The sequence below is a fragment of the Chiloscyllium punctatum genome, chromosome 3, assembly GCF_047496795.1.
Source record: "Chiloscyllium punctatum isolate Juve2018m chromosome 3, sChiPun1.3, whole genome shotgun sequence".
Taxonomy (NCBI): Eukaryota; Metazoa; Chordata; class Chondrichthyes; order Orectolobiformes; family Hemiscylliidae; genus Chiloscyllium; species Chiloscyllium punctatum.
Window position 1 is genome coordinate 65,688,436 of NC_092741.1, and position 20,726 is coordinate 65,709,161.

Sequence of the window (20,726 nt, forward strand, 5' to 3'; positions counted from 1 at the left end):
AAATAAGACTGAGCAATTTAAAGATCCATTTTAAATCATGTTCACATTCCATACCCTTTTTAATGACGGACTGGTCCAATAAGCTCATGCCAGTGGTACCCGTGTCATCCAAAGCCTGTTAATATATAATAAAAAAACGTTAGGTCCATATAACTATTCAAATTGAATTGATATTAAACAGTCACATCACCGTCAATCAAACTCGACTATCTGTTGTTATCATTTAAATGACCTGGATGAAGGTTCATTTTTCTAAGAAAAAATTACCAGAGGAAATTCGCCAGAATTGCATATTATCCGAAAGTAAGCAATCTAACATTTCGGACCCACGTGATTTTCAAAGAAAGAGTTATCTAGGAGAATATGTAGAAAAACTATATGCAAATAACAGCATTTGTTTGGTCATAATTTAGAGTCGCGTAACCGAATTAACGAATTTTTTTCGAGTTCACTATATTCATGCAGACATGTAGAAACCTATGGAACGACATACAGATCTATCACTACAGTATCAATGTGTACATGCAAGTATATATCTATATGTACACAGTGCACAGCTACTGCAATATTCATGTTATAGATGTATGCCATTATTACATAAAATTCTGCGTGGCCTATGATAGCATCGCAAATAAACAGACTGACATTCCCTCCATTGGGAATGGCATAAAAGAATGTATAAATAAAGGATCAAACAATGAAACTGTTATTTTAGTAGTGAAACAAGATTAAATTAAGCATGTGATATTTTAGACTTTGGTCAATAAGAATATGGGTTACTGCAGCAATTGGTGAACAATGAGCCCTAAGATCACCTTGAGAAAGACGCACGTACCCGTTTCTTGACTTGTTTTTTTGGGAGAATTCCACTCATCTAGAAACTAAAGTTTAGAAATTACTTTGTGGTTTATTGACCCATTTGAAATAAGTCAGGGCAGAATCTTGTTACATTTTTAATTAAACCAAGGTCGTGCAACTGCTAAAGCGTATTATATGTGCATGTGTTCAGATGCGTGTGATAATCTGACCCTGAGAGTCAATGCCATGTGACAGGCACGATACTTCCTAAATGATGAGCTTTGTTTCTATTTCATTTATCTCGATCTATATTTGTTAAACTGAATAATGATGTTGCCGGAGTCTGTTCAACTATTTTATGTTTTTAGAGTGATTATAGATGTTTTCCTTAATTAATTTACCCAACTATGTTAGATTTATTCCAGTATTGAAAAGTAAAGCAAGATTGTTGTTATGAGAAGTACAATTCTTCATATACTGTCCACGGATCGTCCACACAAACGTAGAATCGTGTTCACAATTTCAACTCAAACATCTACTAATTCTTTGAAAGCTGACAGGAAAATATACAAGGTAATAGCACTGAATGTTCTCTCTTTATAGACACGTGTTCAAAAGTTCCACTTGCCCTTTTGCTAGTCCTTCAAGCTTCCTGAATTGCATGTTATAATTAAAGACTGTCTTCTCACACTGCCATCATTGTGTTTATACCGGTGTATTTAATGTTTGCCTAATGGTTATGACTGGTCTGGGATTTCTAATATCCAAATCGGCATCAATAGCATTAGCAATTATTTTTAATACGGGGTGTCTAAGACATTAGCTAATCTTCAGTATCCACACAAAAAAAAATCTCGGCACTCGATTTGTGTTCACAGAACTAGCAGGCGGAAGCGACATTTAAGAGAACCTGGTCATATTCACGTGCCTTGCGAGACACGTGTTGTTGCGTTTCGCAGACATTCGGCATTGTGGGGACAGCACAAGGTGAAAAGAATGTCATTGAATGCAGAATATCTGGAGTCATTCAATTTCACCAGGACTGTGCCCATGCAGCAGCGTTTTGGATTCTCTGTTGTCTGTTCAGCCGGTGTGTAGTGTGAAGCATTTTCATCGCACATGCAGTCCTGTTTCTTTATGTTACATTTAACATGTTGAAAAGTGAAATGTCATGATCGCATGTATCCACAAATAATCACTTTATCATTGACAATACGCCTGGTTCTCCCTATAAGTCATCTCGAGGTGAGCTGCAGAGTAAAAGATTTAAGCGAAATGTTAAGAAGTTTCTGTAGCTAATGAGAAAGGTCTACTTTGATTTTCTATCTAATTATCACCGCCTGCTGCGTTTTTGTAGAGGATATTCACGCAGCATGTTGGCAGTTAATAGTCACAGAGAGTATCATAAAGATTTAATTAGAAATGCATGCGGAAATGAGGGAAAAACAACTCACACTTTTAATTACCAGACTCTGCTTTAAAGGGATACGAACAGCGGGATTTTAACAAATTACGAAAGGAAACGTGTGCACGCTTCAAAACAGTTTACTGACTATATTCCCCTTGCACTTGAGCTAATTGTTATTGTTTGGTTTGCTTCGCATGCAGTGCCTGGCGTGGCGCGCCCTCTACATTTCAGTCGGCTTGCTCCCGACGGAAGGGAACTGGGCCTTAAATTCCCGAAGACAAAGCTTTGAATTTCCTAACTGCCCGTGTCTTAGATCTGGAGACATAGACACAAACATAGAATACATGAGTAAGGATCGGGCGTATGTATACGTCTGATTGAGCAGCAAGGTTATCACATGGGAGGCCTGGGGGTGGGGCGACGTGTAACTATCTTCATGAATTTACTACAGTGTGTTTCATTAACGGTGGACCCAGTCACTTTAGCACGATTCTATGTGGTTTAGAAACTCACTAAAGAAACGGGTGTTGTTTAATAAGCAATGCCTTGTGCAGCAAAGTGTTTTTTTTTGTTTGAAATCTGCTTTTTCTCAAATCAGCAGGTGATTGGGTAAAGGGGGTGCCGTTGTTAATAACAGAACACATTAAACCCAGCTCTTCTCAACTGAAACCAACAGCTGTCCAGATTAAACCTCTGGCAATATTTACAGTCAAGATTACATGTAGGCTGAGAGAAACGCTGGCTGTTCACTTTCCATGCGAACCGCGTCTTTACGGGATATCTGCCGGTTACTTCTCTTTTCCATCGTCACTTATGGTAAATAAATATCAAGAGCGGCAAGGCTAATATTTAGTGAATTGGCGGATGCCACATGGTTCACGTAGCTTTAACACATCACTCTTCAACCTGCAGCAGGACCGTCTTATTTTCTTAATGTTCACTCCGACATGCTCTTATTAAAAACTGGCGTTGACTCTTTTGGATTTTTCCTCCTTGTAATTTTAAAATCGGAATAACACGAGTAATCTCAGTGAGCGCTTTTAAGTCATTTATTCAATTAATCATTTATGAGACGGATAATTTCTTCCCACAGAAATGAGATATTTAGAAAAATGATTATCGTTGCAAAAAGACTGTTGGCTAAATTAAAATGGACTTGATTTTAAGAGCGAACTACATCGTTGGAGATCATCGCAAATGAACCAAGTAAACATCAATCACTTTTCTCCTCTTTCTCCCCCTCCTGGGTAAAAATCCATTCACCGAATTATGATTAATCCTGACATACTTTAGTGTTGTTTTCATTTTCAATTAACCAATGCTCCCAAGTTTATGGCAGGGAAAATTATTGAAGGCAAATTCGCTCCAATCTGCACACCCAACTTTACCAGCAACTGCTGCCGCCCTGTCTTTACTCATTAAAATAAAATGATGCTTTTTAAATTGGTGCTCAAAGCAATGTGTAGACGAGATGAACATTATTTTCTTTAAGATTGTTGTCTCCCATGGAGTCAATAGCCCGTAAATAGGAACAAAAACAAAATTAGGAGTCACTGCTTCAGTAGGAAACTAAATAGGAAAAATGTAGAAGTTTGTTAAAGTAAGAATCAGTAGGCGCTTGACAGTTTAACGTGGCTTATCATTTTAGCTTCTTCTTGATGCCATGATAATGGAAATACAAATTTGACAGTTTCATCAACTCAGACTCAGACTTTGCGCCCACTATGCCTCTGATCACCGCCAGCTTTGGGAGAGATTTGAGATTGAGCATTTAAAAAAACTCATATTTTTTGCATCTGAGTACTTTACGTATTTAAGGAGGTCGCATTGAACACGAAACAATGATCAGGAATGTGACATTCTATTTAACCCCCAGTTGTTCGCGTTGTTTTTCGAGCGCGGGTTGAATCCATTTCACAGGGGGATAACAAAGTAATTTGCAGGTGAATTGTTTTGTGATGGACGCTTTTTCCCCATTTGGGGTTAAGAATGAATAAGAGCAAACAAAAATATTAAGGGTTTAATCATTTATGGAAAACGTCCACAGCCATTATTTAAACTTTCTGATTTAAAAGGATTAGATTGATTAGAATAACCTGTCATTTTATGGGATTTCCCTCTGTATTTTCCGATTTTTCCCCGTTTGGATTAGCAAAATGTAAACTCTACTTAAAACCAATTATTCTGTTTAAATATTACGCTTTCCCATTTCCAATATGTCAAGGCGAAAAATCTATACTATTATCATTTAAATGCCATCGATTATGTTGGTTGAAATGTGTTAATAATTACTCTCTCGCAATGCTCCTAAACGTTCAATATGGCTTGTGTATTGATAACATTTTTAAATAACATCAGCTCTATTTTACGACTCGTCGCCTAATAACGATAATGGCGAATCGAACGGCAGTGGATGGACTCAAGATGCAATTAAAAAAGGTGAGCATTTCTGGTAGTTAAGAAAACGCATCTTGTACCCTATGATTGCAGATACTTTGATTTGTCAAAAGAGTAAAAGTAGCAAAGAATAAGGAAAGTGAGAAGATGGTGGAGTGAATTGCGTAAACATTCATTAACCTTCTAGGTTTCAGATTGCTCGTTTACAGGAGCAGATGCATATACAATGACCCGCTTAAACAATACAACGCTTCCTCCAAAACAGGCATTCCTGATGATATCAGCTGCACTGCCTCACTTTTGATATAGATGGGACGAGTTTTTTGATACTGTCTATCTCTCTCTCTCCACAATCGTAACACACATGAACAACTGACTTCTATAATTATCAAAATTACTTCCCCTTGATTTGAAGCACTCTCGGCAACCGTAAATATCAACGTTACAACAATCACGCCATGTTCCTATCGAGTCTCTCAGTTTTATTTGATTTTACAATGGCATTCGACAGATGAAGCTCGTTCAGGAACTTGAACTGAGACTTTTATTAATTCAATGAACGAAACTCGAATCTAAAACTTCCTAGTTTTAAAAAGCAGCGATTGCTGAGTTAGGCACAGCCGCCTCGCAAATACTGAGCGAGCTGTTCTCATTTGTTTTATATATGTTTTTTTTAACTGAAGATTTTGGGAACTCGATAATGCTCCCACATTTGGAGTTCACGTTTCAAGGTGGCACGGATTCCGAACTGTCGAGGTAAATTACCTGATCATTTCGGACCAACACCATCCGGAAGAGCAAGTATTTAATTCAACTGAACATATCAAATGTGAAATGTCACTCCAGATAAAGGGGCTGTACGCATGCGGTACATTTTTCTGATAATGAACGTAATTTTGTTGCAAATGAAAGTTCCACCGACGCTGACTCCGCGGAAAGTTCTATTATTGATGCCGCGCAGTTCAGTTATTATACAACAGAATATCACATTCATTTTAAAAATCGCATTACATACAATGTTGATGACAGACGAATACATGCATCATTGACGCTATTAATATTGAAGTGAAATCGGAAAGCAATATCGCGACTACAGAAAACACACGGAGGCATTCACGCCGTCCGGTCTTGGGGGCCTAATAATAAATTTGCAGAAAAACTGAGTTATGGCAAATTGTTTGGGTCTGTCCCAACAATGCAGTTGATGAATAAATGTATGGCTAAATGGTAATCTCTCTGTCGTGGTGCTACAAGCCTTCTCGCACTTATGTAGTCTCCTGCTGTAACGCGAACACGGGCACAGAAAATGTCACGGCGAAGACAGCAATACAATAAGTGATCCTCACAGACCGTGGTTTGAAGCTATCAATAAATCTACATCATCGTCTCATTCGCTCAGACAGTAGCAGCTACCAAATGAATGAGCTATAGAAGGACAGATGTCCAAAACGACCTGAAATTTGTCCCCTGTGAACATTTGGGAGTGATAATATTCTTCTTGCATAAATCAGCACGGCACTTAACAGGGTCCGTTCTTCTTAGCACTTCATCTTACTAAAAATGACGCAGAAACAATAGAAGTAAACGCGGCACATTTCCAATTGGATTAATCAACGACAACAGCTAAACGGCCAAGACATTCACAGGCTGCAGAAGCAGGCGCTTGGTGAAGTTATGATTTCCAGCTCTGTGATTATTTACGTGTTAGTTCAGTGAACTAAATTTATCTCCCGTGAGAAGGAAGAATGCCCGGTGCATTATCAAGTAGCGGAATGTCTGGAGAATTCAATGAAAAGATCAGGGCACTAAATCTGCAAAGAAGCATCCTCCCATTGTGCCTGAACAGCAGACTGATCCAAAATCGAATATTCAAGCCAATTCAGGTCTGTGGTCTGCAGTAAACTATGTTTTAGTCAACACACGTGAACACGCAAGGATTGTTATTTTTGTACGAATTGTACGCATGTTTTGAAATTAGAAATTCAGAATTACATGTGCTGAAAGCTATGCTTTCAGATCTAACCTTGTCCAAATATTTCAAGGTGCTACAAACACGATCATTCTAGAGAAAGCAAGAGCTCCTAACCGCAGCGGCCATCTTTGTTTATGAGTCAGTGCATTTTGAAAAAAAGCAAACTGTGTTGCTTTTTAAGTTTATAAAAATACATGGAGCTTCAATTGCTTATAATTTTTTCAAGTTGGGAACGTTTACAATGTATGCACCGAATTCCAAAAGTTCAGCTTCTTTCTAGCGCAACAAGACAATCCAATGAGCAAGCACGACACATTTACAGGACTCAAAACTCAACACAGAACTCTGAAGTGGAAAAGTAATATGATGAACACGACAATTTCCAGTTATCTTAAAGATTCTCCTTAATGCCCAAATTCCATACATGTAAGCAAAATTAACCAACTGCCAATTCATCAAAATGTGAAAAAGGTATTTAGGGACGTCGATTAAGCAGGAAGCACTCTTTGGCCTGAACAGTTGCTTCGGTGAGAGATTGTTATAAAAAGAGATGTACTGTCCAGGATTTTCGTCTGATGAGTTCAAAACAAAAATCTTCGACTGCATATTTCTTTGTGTTTTTTTCTTTAGCAGCCCGCTTTCTTGAATCTTATCACCAAATAATACCAAACTAGATCAAGTTCGGTAATTCATGTTTTGTTTAAAGTTCTCGACTTTTCCACACACTACATCTCACCATATCTTATGAGCAAACTCGCTGTCTTCTAATTTCACAACCACTCGAGAACTAATTGCAACATCGCGTTTTATTGCATTTATTATGAAATCGATTCCGCAAAAAGCAAATCGAGATAACAATGCAAATGGATTAGATGTACTAAATTGTTTTATCGCAGTTAAATGCACTTCAGAAAATGGTGTCATGGAGCACCATCATTCATATTCCAATGTGATTTTCTCTCTGGGGGGTAGTTCTGATAAGCGAAGACAGTTTTGTGGCCGACGCAGTACACATTTAACAGGAACGTCTTCTAGTAATGGACGGAACTATATGCACGAGCTGCAGTTTAAACTGTAAAGACAGTCAGGCCTTTGTACTGGGGTGGGGTGGTAATGGTGGAGGTGGGGGGGGGGGGGGGGGGGGGTCTAAGGGCTGCACTTCCAGATAAGCGGGGTATCCTGAAAAGTATGAATGATTTGGGCCCTGATAATAACTTGATGCCCCGACGAAGTAGCAATCAACCCTGACTTGGAAAGGGTTCTATCAAGATCAGAACAGAAGTTTGTAATGTTCACTCAGTATAACAGTGATCTTTGTTTTATAGTTCTTCCAGATTCGAATTAGTAATTTGGAAATCTGATTCTTAGGATGCAATGGGGAATACGATTAATGCTAATTGAGATCAATGTTTGAGTGTCCAGTCCTGTTATCAGGCTATGGCTGATACTTTTTTTTTAAACCGACACAAATGATATTCAGCTTTCATAATGCACTGCACAATTTTGGAAATCGAATTAACATTAGAAAAATAACTCTCGGCTAACTAGCATGCAACTTGAACATTGTGGACTCACCTGGATATCTTCCATTCCATGATGGCTGATACTATGAAGAGAGAGGCTGTCTCCCATGCCCGAGTCGAGTCCATGAGCGGAGTGGACAAGCACGTCTGGCCGCCGCACACCGGGGTAATCCCGGCGAGGGTCCAGCCCTGTAATCTGGGGTAGAACGCGGGGCTGGTGGAGAAGGCTGGGCTCGGCACCCACATCCTGTCGCTGCCTCTGCTGCCAAGGATGCTGCTGGGGTTGGTGCAGAGCGTTCAAGGAGTAGGGGTCGTTGACGTGTGTATAAGGGTCCTGGCTCTGGTGGTAAGGGAGAGGTTGGTAAGGAGGAGGGAAGTATGGTGGCTGGAAATCCGACGTCGGGGTATGAGAGAGCGGAGGAGCGGTTGAGTAGTGTCCCTGGGAGACCGACCCGAGTTGGGACAGCCTTGAACTGTGGCTGTTAACTCCATCGTGCCGGTCCTGGAAGCAAGAAATAACAGGAGTCAGTTTAAGTGTTGTTTTTTGTAGTCACTGCTGCATTTTATATTGACAGAAGTAAAGTGCAGAAAACGCGTACAAATGGAGGCGAAAGGGAACAAGAAACAGCAGTTCCACAAAGTCGCTCTTAAATGAGTATCTCACCAAAAGAATGCGATGAAAACAGGAAGGCATTACAGGAGTAGCCTGATAAAGGCGCGAGCAGAACGCATTAAAATATCAAAATATCGATATAGACAAATAATCACAATGTGCACTAGTGGGAGGGAGGATAAACTGGAACAAGGCTTCAGTAGAATGGAAAGCAGCCGCTCCTGTCTGTTTTAGATCTCCAGTTTCAGCTGGCCTAGAAAAACGGACTGTACGTTTGTCCTTGGCTCTGATGCGGTGTGTTGTGGACTTAATTCATAGGCCACACCAATTCCAAACAAATGCTTGAAAATACGTCCAAGAGAAGTCAAGCTTCACGCAAACAATATTCTGCTCTCCCAATCATGGGTTAATGGGGGTGGGGGGCACCTTTTACTTTCTATATGAAAAACAATATGAAATACCGTCAAATACAAGTTCCCCCCGCCCCCCTCCCCCTCCACTAGGATGCACGCAAGTTCAGAGAGGGAGGAGGATAAAGGAACGAGCAGATGTTTGCACCCGCCGCTTGTCAAACTGGGGAGAAAGGGGGGCGAGCATGCCAGGAGCATGCAAAATAAAGACAAACGGCCAAGCTGGGCAGTGGAACTGGTCTGGGGACGTCTCCCGAGTTATCATATACACATTAAAAATGAGAGTTAGGGCAGGACTGTCAAGTAACCAACATCTTTAACCAACACGGAAACTCAAATTGCCAAAAGCTTTGGAGCACAGCCGAAAGTTTTAGCCCAATGACGCGTCCACCCAAACCCGTACAGCATAACAATACAAACAAGACAGAAAGAGCCTGCATTTATGGACTAAATTACAAAGCCACCGGCGTTTGGGGAGAAATGGAATGGTGCCGACCACTGATCCAACTCACCATGGCTGTGTAAGTGTGGACTAGCATCTGCAGTAAATCTGATCATAGACCATCAACCAGAAGGGGAGAGAAACGGCAGGAAGAGACGCTCGATAGCCTGAAGTATCTCCAACACTATATCCATCAAAATTGGTCAAAAACAGGACAAATTCTATTAAATATATATATCTCCAGCTTTACATCCAGTGCTCACCTCTCCAAGGCAAGGTGATGACTGTTCACATCCCTCTCTGCCACTCTACACCGCCTCATAATAATTGATATTCATGACTATTAATATTACACGAATACTTAGAGGAAGAATGGTGGCAAATCGAGCGTGAAGCAGCCAGCGAGCGCTCCTCTACTATTGTAAATGACGTTCACTCAGACGAGAATTACTCGATGTAATCAGACGACGAGGGGGAGGGGGAAGGGTGCTGGAGGTTTGAAAGCTCCGTGTCCAGACTTTTGGACAAAAAAAAGTTTTGTAGAAAAATAGCTAGACAGCCAAAAGGATGGTAGCCAAGCCGTCCAGTCAGACGAATTAAAAAAGGTCTGTCTTAAAGGAACAGCACCCTTGGTTTGTCTTTGTTCCGTTTAAAAGTCGAGATGTTTAGCGTCCTCTTTAACATAGCCCAACCTTCCAGGACGGTTTCACGCAGACACCTTCCATTCAGCCTTGCACGCCGCTAAGTTTCGTTTTTTTTAGATTTGATTGAAGTGTTTTACGTTATAGTTCAGGGGTTAGCAATTCTACAATGCTATTATTGACAACTTTGTTTTTGAAACCGATTTTGTTTTTTTAAAACCACATCAAAAGGAGCAAGTAAAACGATACTTTATTGAGGTGGAAACATGTACTGAGGAATCCGGCTGTGTTCCTGTTCATTTCGCTTCAAAGATTATGAACCAAATTCAGGGGGAAATAAAACAAAACCAGGCGACTGTTGCTCCGACCTAGAGGAGCAGCTATCACTTAAACTCAACCCAGTTAACGTCTTAACATTGCGCCCAAACAGGGGTTTCGATAAGATCGAATTCACCTCTTTCCCTCAGCAAGTTGATCTTATCAGAAATCCACTTCAATGTACTGCCGCTCATATCCTTCATGTTCCACTGTGTCTGTCACGTGGTTTTAGCAGATTTTTAAAAAGTTAAGGCAAACCCATATACAGTAAAAGAAAATAATATTCTCGAATCTGGATAGGTTTTAAGGAACGACTGGAATCTTCCTCCAAGCTTTTTTTATATAAAAAGCGTGCAATAGCTGGGGACTTGCGCTCCTTTAAGGAGAATACATAATCCACCTAGAACCCGGCAGAATCGTGATAAATGTGAGAGTGGGAAATGTCAGACATTTTGCAAATTGCTGTTGGTAGGATCTACCGCCAAAGCTTCCTTTGTTATCACAGCGAGGGATCGAAGGCGTTGCAAATCCACCCTCTCCACCACCTCCCCCCCCCCCCCCCGTCTTCCCCTTCTCATCTCGCTTCTTTTTTTTGAATAAAGTCCCCCCTTTCCTGCCGCCAGCTGTAAAACAGTTACAAGGTTTTCTGTACAGACTGCTGCACGTTCCTGAGCGGGTATAAGCCAAGGGGCCTTTGTGGGTGTTTCTGTTTTAGGGGTGTGCTGTTGGGGGTGGGAAGTTACCCCGGTGTATGCTAGTTGTTCCGGGTTATTGCTGAACCCGTTGGACTGGCTCGTCCAGCCTTTCTGGTGAGAGAGAGAAAAAAAAATCCTTCTTGTCACGTCAGGTGCCTCGCCTTGTCCCACCATATTCCCATGACCACCTTCAAAAAGTTCCAAATGTTCGACTGACAGGAATTTGAAATGATCGGAACTTTCAGCTCAGTGAACCCTAACACGGCGGGCCTGATACATCTCGGCGAAATGACGAGTTGCACTTGTAATTCTAACTTGGAGATTTCCACTCTCGGTTTCTTTTTACCTAATTAGCCAATTTGCTGCCCTAGTATTTCACATTTCCCGCAAGTTTCCAGAGTATGTTTGCAGTCTGGTCTTAAGAAGATTTGCCAACGTGGATAGTGCGTTGCGATTAAATCAAAGGAAACAATTCTATTGCTGAACGCGAGCAACGAAAGTGCTATCTCGAAATAAATTTCCTTAGAATTAAATTATTGGCCGATGATAAAAATAGACTTTGCGTTCGTCTACATGACGTGCTGTTGAAATGTTTTTGCCCATCAAATTGTTTATTCATCCTTAGTTTCCACTTTTCAAAAGCGCTACCTAACCCGATAACTATAGTGTAGTTCCGAGTAGTAATTATACTTTATAATTAATATAAGTTTGGCCTCAAAAAAGAATGCACTAAAGTGAAAGACGTTAAGGGATACAGCAAAGCAACAACAGCGTCTTCATTATGCCCCCCCCCCGCCCCCACCACCATGTGAAGTCTTACTTCAATAGTGCTGCAGAAATTTGTGATACTCTCGAATGAATGAGCGGATAACAGAACAAGAAAGAAAGTCAAAGTGGTCCACACTGGCTTGTGACGAATGTTTCGGACTCCGCCAGCTTGCAATGGCTAATGAGTGAGAGGGAAGCCTGGAGAGCGGCGATATTTGTGGCTGGACGGGGGTGGGGGTGGGGGGCGACCCGCCGGCTCACTCTAAAGGCTCAGTCAGCAGCCCGTTGGCATCAATTCATCAGTTTCTTTCACAAGCCATTTTCCGGGCTCTTTGTACATTGTTAAACCCGCCACTTAGTTTAACAAACCATCCAGAGAACGTATTCTGAACCCCCTACAAACGACCGCTATTTGCCTTGACTTTTACGAGCGTAAATAAAGCCCTTTCTAAAAACCACTTTCCTAATTTCCTCACGAACAGTAATTTGTCTCCCCCCCCCCTCCCCGCACTGCCAGTTTTAAGCAAACCGCACGGCTGACATCATTTATCTGCCAGCTCTCTTCCGTTCCTATTTCTGGTTGCACTCCGCTTCCCCCACCCCCATCTCCGACTCTCATTCTCCCCATACCTTAAACGGTGAACTGTGAGTGAGAACTTTTGTTGATTTTAAACATTAACCTGAACTCTCGCAGCTCGTGGCCTGACACCGTCTCACTCCACCGGCTGCAGGCAACAGGACTGAGCACACACGGCCTCGGCAGCCGCCTCTAAAAGCACACTTAATAATTTGGAAGCAATTACATTATCGCAAGCAAACGGCTCGAGACCGGAATAAGCCATCATTTCCAACTGGATTTCCACTTGTCAGCTCGAAGCGCAAAACTGACCCCATTAAAATCGTCACCTTGGGGGGAAACAAAAACGCCCAAATATTTCCCATTGCCCGTTCTCCAGCAGGACACAGAGGAACATACACAGCATCTCTCTCTCTCTCTCTCTCTAATTCTAGACGCCGTGAAAATACGGAAATTGTTTATGTGACACAAGTGAATCTGGTATTTCCGAGAGAGGCGAAAATCTAACGTAAACCCACGGATGAGAAATGCTTCATTTTGGGGAGTGCAGTCGATTGCTGGCGCTGAGTTAGAAGCAGCAACATGCGCAGGGACTCGGAAAAAGCCGTTCACGAAAAAAGAACGTTAAAAAAAAACCCCAACACAATCCCCGTGGTTACTAACCTCGTAGATGTCCTCGTATTTGACATTTTCCACAAGTTTCCAGAGCATGTTTGCAGTCTGGTCTTTAGAAGATGGGTGCATTCATGTGAAGAGCAGCTGTCTGCTTTCTCTCTCTCTCTCTTTCGCAGTCTCTCTCTCTCTCTCTCTCTCTCTTCCCCCTCTCTTCCCTCCCTCGCTAATGAGCGACTTAATTGGGGAACCTGGAGAGTCCAATCCGAGGTGAATTTCTGCAGCGCTCGGCAATGGTGACGCGACCGCCTCAGACTCGTTTACTAACTCAACGGTAACGTCCAAACTTCCGCCCCAATCCCACGAAACAAAGTAATGCCAGTGGGTTTATTTGTAATGAAAATCCCATCAATGCAGTGGGGTTAAAATCCCTGTTACTGACTACATAGGGTGTAATACGGATAAGTCTGCCTGCCTAGTTTTCTATCTATTTATAAGTCGATCTATCTGAAACATTGAGAGATAGGATATATGCATGTACAGTGCAATAAAAGGGCACACCTCCGCCTGCCTCTCCATCAATCTATCTCTCCCATTGGATACACAGCATTTCAGGAAAACTTGCAATTGGAGTGTATTGAATGTTTTAGTTCCTTCTGTTCGACCAAACTCTTCCTGAGTTTAGAAAGATACTCCGCGATGCAAAATTGAAGATTGCCTTCTAAAGCAAAGACATTAATCAAAATAACCCAGCCCGGTGCGCTCATTTTCAACGAACTGATTCCGTTTCGAAATTTCACATTCCTGGCGTCCAGAGTAATTCCCTATCTATCACTCATCTTGCTACCAATACACGCTTAAAACAGATCATTTATTCGAAGTTCCCCTTTTTAACAGACTTTTGTTCACCGCCACATCATTCCAGTCAAATGGCCGGATTGGTCATTGGGAATGAGATTAGCTTATCAAAGGTTGATTTTACCAAATATCAATTTCATGTCAAGGCGTTACAACGGAATCGAGAACGGACAATGATTGCATTTTTCAATATTATCATCACAGCTGCCGTGTTTGAAACCACAGTTCACCAAATGCACATAACATGTTGTTAAGTTAGCAATCTGCGCTGCCAACTTTTCAAAGATGCGATGGCAGTATAACGGGGATCAATATCATTAAAACAAACGTGTCAGTTTTACTGAGTTTGTCTCAGAAACCTCCTGGTTATTATTATAGCCTGGATGTTTTACCAAAGCATTTGAAAAAAAAAACATGCGTTTTTCAAATAAAAACTGTTTTGGTGTTTACCGAAACATTACATGACAATTCAACTTAGCAATATGTTATAGACAGATAATTATGCAGACCAACGTAGTTTTACTTTGTTTTGTTCAAAGCAAACCACATCGATATAGTTTTAATATTTAAATACGCGTGCATGTTCAATGAAATCACACACGCGGAATAATGTCCATAGTAACTTTTAGATGTACATCGAGACTAATAGAGAATAAGGAACAGAGAGCCAAGACCAGATACTGAGATGTACAGATGAGTACCCAATAAGCATATTTTAATTGCCAACCGTGTGAAGTTGTTACCCTTTAAAGAATACTCTAGATAAATGGAAGTAGAACGACAACATATAGATTGAGCTGGAGGAAATATAGGTTGGTGAGCGAAAGGATGGGAAGGCAGTGAGGTAGACAGCCAGCCAGAGCTGTGACATAATGAAAATCCTGCGGAGAATAGATACTTTGGTCCCAAAATACGCGTAAATGAGAACCAAAGTTTGACAAGCTATACAATATTTGGAAACAATTACAGTTGCCAAAGCTAGTTCGTAAGTTAAACGAAACTACACCGAAACTCAACGTGATTGATTGGATATGGCCCAGTTCCGATCATTTAATGATGAAATGATTTTTACAGGAGCCGGGCAGTTGTGTGCGCGGAGCCTGAGGTTATGCTCGGTTCCACCGCTCCATCAATAAACACAGCAGCTGCTCCTATCAGCTGATCTGCTCACACAAAAGAGCGTTCAAATTGAATTGCACGTTATTATAGTCACCAAACTATTGCCGACACTGATAATGGTAATAACACGCGTGTTTCTTTGTCAGAGAAAATATAATGCAGTGAAATACGATCATCCCAAATCGAGATTATGCACAAAATAATTCAACTGCGATTTGAGCATCAGAAATGGCCCCACAGTTTTCGTTTTAAAACAACTCTTGCTAGTTTTAGTGTGTAATATGGATACTCAACACTGTGTTAACCGCGAAGAATACATAGAGTGTGGCCATGTATGAATATTAATAGATTCATTTTCATTATTTGGGATGCATTACTATTACATTTTAAAAGCAAAATCTCTTAATTCATATTTAATCCAAATAATTTCGTGAAGAATCTCCTCCAATTTATTGCTTTGTATTATTCTCCCTCCCTTTGCTGCTTCTCGAGGATCGAACTTTTCGAAATGGTGAACAGATTTTGATTTTTTTGTGACGGAGGGTCTTAATAACGCATTTTTTTTGGACAGCGGGACGATGAATCCCAACTCGGGAGATTCCGACTTTGAAAGGAGCCGCCACAGTGAGGCAGCGATTAGATGTAGTTGCTCTGCCCTCTGTCGGTTATTGGCTGCAACAGCCTGAGACGGGGTGAAAGAAGCGAAAAGACCGATTGCTTCATTCTTTACAGTGTGTTAGAGAATATTTCACTGCCCTGCCACTCCCAGCCCCCGTGGGCGAATAAATAAAACTACGCTATAAATTCCAATTCAAAGATAATTTAATATTCTCCCGTTTCAATAGGCATTTTAATTGTCAAAAGTACGACAGTATGATCCTCTCACCTTTAATATATTCTATGCACCCTGTGGAAATATTGACTTTTTTCAGCATGTTTCTAATTTGCGTTGTTTAGAGAGATTATTGAAGTGTTTCAGCTGGTAATATTAACAAAAGGTTAACATAATTGCTCCGAACATAGAAGGAGATCAATTTATATAAATACTCGGAGATACCAATATATCATGGATTGGACTAACTGTTGAACTACAAGACTGATATCTATCGCATTCTGACCGTTCTTTCACTCGGTACATTTAACACAGACGACAGAATAACTAGGCGCGTTCGTACTGGCCTTTGATGCTCCGTGCGTGCAATTGCATGATTCAACATTTCAGGATAGTTGATTAAGTGAGGCTAGGTTTTTAAAAATATGTCTACACAGTTGATATGTTCTTGATGGATTATTGCATCTCTAAAACAAAGCTGGGCTGAAAGACGTAGTGCGATATAACTGGGCCATTTATTTCAACTGTTATTAAATTCTACTTTATAAATGCTATTTTTTAAACAGGTGCCTTAACGAAATATCAATCTAGGAAAAGAAAATACGCAAAATTAAACACCAAATTCACAACTGTATTATTAGGTGACTGTAATTATTAAGATGACAACTTATTTATTCTTCCAATCTATGCACATTTTAATTCGTTTGATACTTTAAAAAATACCAACTCTGCGGGCTAGGATTGAAGTATACGAGGAATTTCGATTGCAATTTCCCCTTAAAAGCAACTTGGGTTATCTGTGCGATTTGTCACTTGAACGTTTCAAATCGGAGAGCGTATATATTATATACGTTTCATTGTAATTTTTACTTCTATTCTATATTGACCAGTCTTTTTATTTTCTTCCAATCAGCCTAGTGCATTTTTATTTCAGACGACAGTGAGCAAACTGACCCAACTTTTAAAAAGCACTCGGCTTGATTCACAAATTGATTCACAATAGCGCCATCGTGTGGAATATATGGAGATACACAAGATACAATCGTTGTACAAATCTCTTCCTCGGTTTAACGCAAGGAAATCTAAATATCACGATAACATGTTTTAATTCATAACAAAAAAAATCCAAATTATCTTTCCCTTTAGTGTCACTGCAAATTCTTCAATACTTCAATACTAGCCCACAGAGTTAGTGTTTTTAAAAGTATGAATCGAATTAAAATGTGCATAGATTGGGAGAATAAATAAGTTGTCATCTTAATGATTACAGTGACCTAATAATACAGTTGTGAATTTTGTGCTTAATTTTGCGTATTCTTTTTTCCTAAATTGATATTGCTGCAGAAGTGTGTTACAAAGAACAAATCAGATGGTTGGTGAGTGGGCAAATGGAATTCAATCTGGATAAGGTTAGTTCTGCATTCGGGCAGGACAAACAAGGCAAGGAAATACATGGTAAAGGGTAGGACCCTGGGTAGCACCAAAGATCAATGGGAACTTGGTGTTCATATACACGGGTCCCCTATGGTAGATAAAGTGGTTAAGAAGAAAAGGGGGTTACTTGTCTCTATTAGCCGAACATATAGTTTAAGAGCAGGGAGATTATGATGGAACTGCATAAATCGTTGGTTAGGCCATAGCCAGCGTATTGTGTGAAAACGCTGCTAATCGGAGTGGAATTCAGATTATAGGAGGGGTGCTATTGTAAGGTGTTGCCGGGTCTGGAGGGTTTGAGTTATGAAGGGAGATTGGATGGTGAAGGATTGTTTTCCTTGGAGCAGAAGAGACTGAGTGGGGACCTGATTAAGATGTATAATATTATGGGTGCATACACAAAGTAGACAGGAAGAAACGTTTCCCGCTGGTGGAGGGAACAATGACCTGGGGACACAGATTTAAGGAAATGGGTAAGAGGTTCAGAAAGGTTGTGAGGAATAAATGTTTCACCCAGAGAGTGTTGGGAATCTGAAGCTCACTGCCTGTAAGGGGATAGAGCCAGAAACTCTCATAACATTTAAGAAGTAGTCAGATGTACACTTATAATGCCAAGGTAATCAAGGCAGTAGGCCAAGTGCTGGAAAATGGGATTAGAATAGTTAGTGGTTGTTTTTGACCAGCACAGATTCAATGGACTAAAGGGCCATTTTCTGTACTGAAGATCACAATGAATCTATACAACTGCACAGTCTCTGTGAGCACCACACCCTCTAAGCAAAACAGTGTTTTCACAAGCAGCAGCTAATGAATCAAACTTTTAAATGCTAAAAATACAAGCCAGCACAGTCAACAATACTGACATTTATACAGCAAAGTAATGGAGAATATGTCTCACTGTTCTTTTATTTTGTCTGGGATATGGGTCGGGTGCTGGCAGGTGGGACTAGATTGGGTTAGGATATCTGGTCAGTGTGGATGGGTTGGACTGAAGGGTCTGTCTGCTTCCATGCTGTACATCTCTATGACTCTATGTGACATCGTTGAGTAGATCGGCATTTATTGGCCATCCTTATTGTTCTTGGGAAGGTAGTGGTGATCTGCCATCTTCAAATACTGCTGTCTGCCTAGTGCAGGTACACCACAAAACTGTGAGGAAGAGATTTGTAAGATTTTGATCCAAGTCATGATGGTTTCTGATTTGGAGGAGAACTTACTGATGATGGTATTCCTATGAGTCTGCTAATCTTGATTTTCTAGTTTGTAAAGATTGCAAACTTTGAAGTGCCCTTGAAGGAACTGTGGTGAGTTGTTGTAATGTATTTTGTCAATGGTACATATGGCTGCTGCTATCCACAGCTAATGGGGGATGTTAGTATTTAAGGTGGTGGAAGGGGTAGCAATTATGGTGGGCCACTTTTTTCTGGATAGCTTCAAGCTGATTGAGCAATGTTCGAATATCCACACATTCCAAATAGGGGAGAGTACTCCCCTGAGTTGTGTGTTATGAGATGCTTGAAGGATTTTGGGAGATGGGAGGCAAGTAACTTGTTGTAGAATTTTCATCTTCTGATTTTATTTTGTAGCCAAATCAGTTATAGGGACAGTTTTTTAATTGTTAAGGGTCAATGACCTGTCTTATTGGGGATGGTCATTGTCTGGTGTAAATGTAACTTGCCACTTATCAGCCAAAGCCTGAATGTTGTTCAAGACTTCCTTTGGGTATGAACTGTTTCAAAATGTGAGAAGTCATAAATGGTGTTGACTGTTGTACAAGCATCAGCAAACATCCTAACTTCTGACCTTACAATGGAAAGAAGGTCAGTGGTGAAGCAGCTGAAGATAATTGAGGCAAAGAAATTACCTTGAGGAACTCCTGCAAAGATATCTCAGAACTGAAATAACTGACCTCTGATAATTGTGGCCACCTACCTTTGCATTAGGTATGACTCCAACCAGTGCAGAGCTTCTCCCCATTCCCAGCTCAACCCCACTGACTTCAGTTTTGCAAGGATTCCTTGATGTCACTCTTGGTCAAAAGTTGCCTCAATGTCAACTCAACTTTACAAATGGATAAGTAATCACCAAACCAAACAAGAAATTGGTTTTGTGCTTGGATTTGAGTTTTGAGGAGTGTTTGAAAGAAAAGGTAGGAAGCTGTAGAGTTGAGATTAGAGTGGTGCTGGAAAAGCACAGCAGGTCAGGCAGCATCCGAGGAGCAGGAAAATCGACGTTTCGGGCAAAAGCCCTTCATCAGGCTTTTGCCCGAAACATTGATTTTCCTGCTCCTCAGATGCTGCCTGATCTGCTGTGCTTTTCCAACACCATTCTAATGTTAACTCTGATCTCCAGCACCTGCAGTCCTCACATTCACCTAGGAAGCTGTAGAGGCAGAGCAAGAAACTGCTGAGGGAACTGGGCTGACAGCACCACAACCAATGATAGTTTGATTGCTCGGGAGACGCACAGAAATGCAGATGATTAATGAGTTACAGTTGGCGTCCATCAGGTGAACCTGGATAGAGTTTACACTCAAGCCCCAAAGTTTTAAATTTCGATGCATTACAGAAATTGAGTTGTATAGGTCTATCATTAGCAAGTGGAACTTGGTGTACAATATGATATGGGCAGCAGATTGCCAATTAAACTGAATTTTATAGACAGGTGACATCAGGACCTAATGAATCTTGAGTTGCTGAAGGCATATAGGTGGGTTGGAACATGAATGGGGCTAAGATCAGAGTGAAGGACAGTAACCTGATGAAAGTAGTTCAAGCTTGTTTTGTGATGAATGATGAAGGAGACAGTAAGAACTGAAGTTGTGGACTGGGTAAGCTGAGACAATGATCAAGAAGGGACAAAGTGTCTGTCATTGGTGAGGATATGGATTCTGTGGAAGGGGCTGAAGATGATGGCTGTATAACTGTGGGAAATTGTGAGACTTTCAGCCCATCGGCCCAAATGATCAATGTCCCATTGTAACTTGACTGAGTTTTTTTGAAGGCAGAGAGGGGGATGCTGTCTGTATGGATCTCTGCAAGGCTCCGCATGGTAGACTGGTTAGTAAGGTTAGATCAGATGGAATCCAGGGAGAGCTAGTCATTTGGATACAAAATTGGCTTGAAGGTAGGAGACAGAGGGTGGTGGAGGTCTGTGACCAGCGGCGTGTCACAACGATTGGTGCTAGGTCCACTAGTTTTTGTCATGTATATAAATGATTTGGATGTGGATATAGGAGGAATGATTAGAAGTTCGCAGATGACACCAGAATTGGTGGTGTAATGGATCATGGGACCTTGATCAGCCGGG

The 20,726-nt window shown here is 40.9% G+C and overlaps 1 protein-coding gene across 3 annotated transcripts in view; it reads right to left on the reverse strand.

Moving 5' to 3' along the window:
- tfap2b (transcription factor AP-2 beta) overlaps nt 1-13,692 on the reverse strand; it is a 46,632-nt gene extending 32,940 nt beyond the window's left edge. Inside the window, exons 1-3 of one of the 3 annotated variants that reach the window (XM_072554507.1) lie at nt 13,226-13,692; nt 8,151-8,600; nt 55-115 (exon numbers count right to left, since the gene is read on the reverse strand). In XM_072554507.1, the coding sequence (XP_072410608.1) occupies nt 55-115; nt 8,151-8,600; nt 13,226-13,306 (592 nt within the window). In that variant the 5' untranslated portion in view covers nt 13,307-13,692. Of the gene's footprint in view, nt 1-54; nt 116-8,150; nt 8,601-8,762; nt 9,040-9,633; nt 9,819-13,225 lie in introns of those variants that run through there. The other 2 variants (XM_072554518.1, XM_072554512.1) reach the window with 2 other exon arrangements.
- Between the last annotated feature and the right edge of the window lie 7,034 nt (nt 13,693-20,726).